This window comes from Asparagus officinalis, chromosome 8 (genome assembly GCF_001876935.1).
Source record: "Asparagus officinalis chromosome 8, Aspof.V1, whole genome shotgun sequence".
NCBI classification, from domain to species: domain Eukaryota; kingdom Viridiplantae; phylum Streptophyta; class Magnoliopsida; order Asparagales; family Asparagaceae; genus Asparagus; species Asparagus officinalis.
Genome location: NC_033801.1, coordinates 16,842,522 through 16,848,643, shown reverse-complemented (window position 1 = coordinate 16,848,643; position 6,122 = coordinate 16,842,522). Strand labels below are relative to the sequence as shown.

The 6,122-nt window shown below is 37.4% G+C and overlaps 1 protein-coding gene across 2 annotated transcripts in view; it reads left to right on the top strand.

The window, feature by feature from the left end:
• The window catches only part of LOC109819726 (CWF19-like protein 2), a 9,460-nt gene extending 3,614 nt beyond the window's left edge, over positions 1–5,846 (top strand). For both annotated transcript variants that reach the window (XM_020385570.1, XM_020385572.1), the window contains 6 exons: positions 458–661; positions 1,033–1,608; positions 2,809–2,888; positions 3,416–3,773; positions 4,329–4,541; positions 5,254–5,846. In XM_020385570.1, coding sequence (XP_020241159.1) covers positions 458–661; positions 1,033–1,608; positions 2,809–2,888; positions 3,416–3,773; positions 4,329–4,541; positions 5,254–5,580 — 1,758 coding nt within the window. In that variant the 3' untranslated portion in view covers positions 5,581–5,846. The remainder of the gene's footprint in view (positions 1–457; positions 662–1,032; positions 1,609–2,808; positions 2,889–3,415; positions 3,774–4,328; positions 4,542–5,253) is intronic.

The following is a 6,122-nucleotide window of genomic DNA, read 5'->3' as shown; positions in this document are numbered from 1 at the left end:
ATTATCATAAGATTGCATAGAGCTTTTTGTGGGCACATTGTAGTTAAGAAAGCTCTTGTAGACTAACCAAAGTTGCACAACTATTTGGATCTGAACTGAACCCTATGTCACTGGCAATCTCCTAACTGATATATTATCAACAAGATTAGGGCTTCTCATAAGACCTAGATGGTGGGATCCAGTTTATAAATAATACTTGAACATTTGATATTAATTCATGAATACAAGTAAATTTTATCTGTGTTACTTAATTGGCTGTTGCAAGATGCCGTAGATGTTTTCAAATGGATAAGAAAGTGCATCATTCTTGTTTGGTATTTCAGGTTTTTTTAATAAGATGTTAGTGAATGCTTTGTGTATTTCGTTTGAATTTGTATCTTTGTTTAGTTAATTTCTATTTGTTTGCTTTCATTAAGGCGACAAAAAACAATTCTTCTTTGTTTCTTTGTTTTGTCAGGTAAAAAGGACAAATCGAAGAGAACTAAATCCATATCTTAAAGACAATGGGAGTGGTTACCCTGATGATGCCTCACCCTTAGAGGTTGGCACTAGTCAGCTTCTTTCTTCTTCTGTAGTGGGTGATGGTGGTGCAAGCTGGCGGTTGAAAGCCTTGAAACGTGCAAGAGAGCAAGCAGCTCGTGAAGGACGGAAGCTTGATGAGGTTTATATTGGATTATTTCAAGGGTTAATTGCGAATAGACCCCCTGTACTGTTTGCCCAAGTGCAGATAGACCCTTCAGTGAACTTTTTCGACCCTTTTACGAGACCCTTTTAAGGGGGGGGGGGACAATTGGCGATCTATCCTCTCCAGTAGAATAAAAGGGGGTCTTATCCGCCTGCTCAAAACTTTTCTGACTCTTTTAATAGTTTTCAGGGGGATAAATCCACTCAAGGGTTGCCTCTGCACAAATAGAACTATAGGGGGTCTATCCGCATTTGGGTGATGGTACGGGGGATCCATCCGCAATTAACCCTTACTTCACGTACACCTCACAGAAATCATTGGGACTTGATGGGTTGTTCATTCTACAGGTAGTTGAAGAACGATGGGGCTCTTTGGGTCACTTGGCTACTTCTGTTGCAGCTCATAGAGCTGCCCCTTCTCATGCTCATTTGCATGCCATAAAAGGAAGGAAGAGGGGGCAAGTAGAAAGTTCTGAATCTGGTACAGGTTTTGAAATGAAGGAAGGTACCAAAGAAGCACAACATGCTTCCCGTGATTATTTACGAGATGGATCTTCTCGGCCTGAAATGAGGAAGCCTAAACAAGATTCTTTACATTGGAAAAAGAACAAAATACAAAATATTCGTTCAGAGGATAGGTCTCTCATATCTGCTGCAATTTCAGGCATAAATAAGTTTGCTGATGATGGAAGCTTTATGCAGAGCATATCCAGTCAGCGGAGTAAGGATGTTGATGTTTGTATTAGTCCTCAATCAAGTAAAGAAGCTGACATTCTTAGGGAAAATGATGTGGGCTCTTCTCTGGTTAGAAACTCAAATATGGTCCCTTCACTTAATACACAACGGTTAAGCGCAAATCAGCTGGCAGCTAAAGTGATGCAGCTGAGAATGAAAGGAATGCATGAAGAAGCTGAGCAACTTTCGGTGAGACTTTAATTTTCCCTGGGTGCTTAAATACATCTTCTTGTCTTTTTTATTTTTAGTAATTTGTTTGGAGGTTAAAACTTATTTGCTAATGCCTACTAGTTGTGACTTTTAGTTCATTTGAGAGGTAGTACAATATGTAGAGGATTACTTTTGGAGGTAAAGAGTGACTGCTTTTTCAAAACTAAATCATGTCAGAACTTGATTCTGTGTTTGAGTTCGTTTGAAATCAAACCAAAAAAACAAGGATTCATTTTATAAATCCTGTCAGGATTTGAGTTCCTTCGAATTCAAATTTTTATGAATGTGTTGTATGAATCCTATTAAGAGTTGATTTCATGTGAATTTATAGATTTCCTATTAGGACTTGGATTCTTATATGGATTCATGATCCTATTAGGAAACTCTTTTCCCTATTCTGTTAGGACTTGAACTCTTTTATGAGTCTCTGAATTCGAAATTATATGAACACATTTTACCAATCCTACTAGGACTTGAATTCATAATCCTATTAGAGACGCATTTCACAATCCTCCAGGACTGAATCACATGTTAGAGAAGAGTGCCCAAAGCCTCTGATCAATTATATTCATCTCTCCTTTGTTTGCTTTTCTGAGTTCGAAAATTCAAGTAAGTTTGCTAATATTCTCTTTAAAGCTAACCCATATGAAAGTGATAATTTCTTTTTGCGACGAATGCATGTTGCAAATCCACAGTTTCCCCCCTCCTTTTTTTGCTTAAGCTTTATTTAACTGACTTGTACCTACGCAAAGAAAGACTTCACCTCGGCAAATTTATTGCAAGTGGAGGATAGGGAGGGAGGACAACAGTTTAAAAACTGAAAGCAAAATTAAGAGGGAAATACAAAAATTATCTTTGTTTTTAAGTTGGTGGTGTCGGAGGAAGCCAAGAAGATGATGGCATGGGACAATAGTCAGCATGATGCAAGGACACTAAGAGAGGCATGAAAGGAGATTTAGAGTGATCGAATAATCCAAATCCTAGTCCATATCAGAGTTCTTTTGTTTGTTTGTTTTTTTTAACCCAATAATATGCTTAAGCAGACTGCCTTAGCAGCTTAAGCGGACACCCAGACTGCTTTTTAAAGCAGACTCCCCACTTTTTATACACCTTTTTCCATTATAACTTAGTTATACATGAATTTAGTCATTATTTACAGAAGTTTGTCTGATTTTGCAGAAAGAGATGAAGACTGTGATTGGTAAGCCCGCTACAGACAGTGAAGCAGCTAGACAAGGAACTGAGACCAATACAAGCAGGTAATCTACTCAGCACTTCAGATTACTACATACTTTTATAACATGCTGTTTTTCAATGGTTGACTAGTATATCTCTTGCTATTCCCGAGTTATGCTTTAATTTTAAGCACTTATCTGGCACCAATTGCCAACATAGGCTATGATGAGATGACCCTCCTATTTAGCCACTCTTCAGACTCAAGTTCCGTCTAGCTTGACTTCTTTGATATAGCTTCATACTGACACTTTGTTTGGTTGGTGACATTCCCTTTTGATGTTTGAACTTCAAGGATTCATCTCCTCTATGCCCTCCCCTTGATAGACCCTGTTAATTTTCTAAATGTTATGCATCAACGGCTCCACACTTGCCAAATAGTCCACGCGAAAAGGATACCTGTGCCAAATACATTATTTTACTGCATCATGGAAGAATTTTTCGATTAAAAAATTTCAACATTTAATGCTTTGTTTCATCGTTGTTTCTTCTATTATAACTTAGTATCTGTACTGAAATGTTGGTATGCGTTTTTCCCTTGTTTGACTTGTAGGTATTTTGAGAAGCAGATTTCTTCTCAGCGGAAGAAAAAGGAAGAAGATGCTGATTTGCATCTGGCCCAGACAATAATGCGTAACAAAAAGTATAGCTTGTCTGGTAGGGCAGATGATGAATATGATTATGATGGTGATGCTCCCAGCAGAAAACAAAACCGTAAAAAAGAGGGAAAGCATGAGGAGAAAAAAACTTTCTCAAAGCACTTCCAAACTCAGCAAGAACGCTGTCAATTTTGTTTCGAAAATCCATTAAGACCAAAACATCTTGTTGTTTCCATTGGAAATTTTACATACATGATGCTCCCTCAATGGCAGCCTCTTGTTCAAGGACACTGTTGCATTTTGCCGATGCAGGTAAACTTTTTTGTGTTTCATTATTATTGTTTAATAAACAAATTGACATTGGGTCATAGTTATTTGCATTCTGGAAACTTGCCTTCATCTCAGGCTGCATTCCCGATTTTGACTCGTGTTAGTCTTTCTTTCTGGAAATTATCTCCTTGTTTTTGTTTTGTAGATTGTGCCGACTTTTATACTACTGTTCCGCTTTGATTTTTTTTCATATTGCCATAGCTTTCCATAAGTCCTTTATACATAAGCATTTTTGGAATTCCTATTATGAAGTTCATAGGCTTGTTCATTGGGACTTAAATTGCCGGTTTCTTTTTGGGACTCATCAAATATACATTAGATCCCGTCCTATAAAAGGTTGTTTGGAAAATAAATCAAGAACTTTCTTGGGGTGGAGTGGGTTGACAGGAAAAAGTTTGTTTACACTCAAGTTCTTTGTTCAACCTTTGATTTCTTGCTGATATAAAATTAAAGTCAGGCTATATTACTGGATAGATTCTTTAGGGTTTCAAGCACCCTCTGGATACAGTGTCTAATATCATCTCACATCTTTTATAGCATGAGTCTTCTATGAGAACTGTTGACAAGAACGTGTGGGAGGAAGTACGCAACTTCAAAAAGTGCCTCTTAAGGATGTTTTCAGCGCAAGATAAAGATGTTTTGTTCATTGAAACCGTTATAGATTTAGCAAGGCAACGCAGACATTGCTTAATCGACTGCATTCCTATACCATATGCTGCTTCTGCAAAGGCGCCTATGTATTTCAAAAAGGTCAGTTACCAGGAAAACACTTTTTTTTTTCTTTCAAAATGCATGTTGGGTATCCTTAATGAGAAGACACAAGGTCAAAATGCGGTGCACTTACTCTACAAGTTCTCTGTAGATGTAAACTGCTAAGTTGTAAGATGCCATTGTTTCAGAAGATTCTGTCGCCAACAAAATCATTGACACGATTAAACGTCGTGACACCGTGAATCTTGATATTTGCATTTGAAAACACCTAAATATTGAAACTTGAGTGATTTGAAAACTTTGAGGTATGCTCATTTGTATTTTGGTTTTATTATGAAAGTCACTATAGAAGATCTAGCTAAGAAATCTCTAGTCAGGTTGCAATGCAAGCATGTTATATAACTATTTTTTTAATTAACGGTGCCTAAGCCATAAGAAAACATGCCCACAATAACATTTCATATAGCATTTTTGTAATGGCTCAAATGTGAAAGAATCTTCTCAAAGTTCTTTGGATAAATAATTTTGTGCCTCACAATCAAGTTCAAGATGCAAAAGTAATAATACTAATGTAAATGATGGTAACCGTAATGATAATAACTAATATAATTGATGCCGCTTTGCTGACTGAGATTGAGTAGTGATGTCTTTTTCCTGTAATGAATTATCAGATAGTACTTAATGTAGGCAAAGCCATTTGCATTTTTATAAACTGTTGACAAGGAATCTAACAAGAGAATGTGTACCTTAGGCAATTGATGAGGCCGAGGATGAGTGGGGCCAGCATGAGATGAAGAAGGTAATCCCAACCAGTGGGAACCTAAGAAACGTAATTCCTGAAAACTTTTCCTACTTCCATGTAGAGTTTGGCCTTGATAAAGGATTCGTCCATGTTATTGATGATGATGCCAACTTCTCGAGTAGCTTTGGCTTGAATATTGTCAGAGGTATGCTTCGTCTTCCGGAAGAGGACATGCACAGGAGACGGAGGGTGGAGCCTGTGGATAAACAAAAGCAGGCTGTCGCCGATTTTGCCAGAGAGTGGGCACCTTTTGATTGGACGAAAGATCTTGATTAAGAAAGGAAGAACTGAAATTGTAAATAGAGGAGAAAAATTGCGACATACTCTTGGTGCACGCATAAAATGCGATTGAGAGGTTTGGTTTTCCTACGTATATGATGATATTTGTTGCTAAGTAAATTCTCGATTAGTAGGCAGATATCCCACTTACTACGTGAGAGGGATTGTTGGTGAAGCAAGGTTTTGTTCCTAATTATTTTTTACAGTTGGTTTTGTTTTGGACCATCATCTCCCCAGGACCAAATAAAACTGATTTAGTTTAAGATAGGGCCAACATTAGTCGTGGCCTAACTTTCGAGTGGTTGTTGGAACAAACTCCCAGCAAGTTTGTTGCATGCACAATTGTTTTCAAGCAATAATGTGGCGACAAATGATGGTGCTGATATAATAGGACAAAACTCAACTTGTCCCTTAAAAGTGCCTATTTGCATGTTTTCCCTCCTAAATTATGTACATCTATCCAATGTGATTATTTTGTGAGCCCATAGTCAAATATTCAACAAATTAATCACGTAATGTTGTTCTTTTGCATTTTCTTC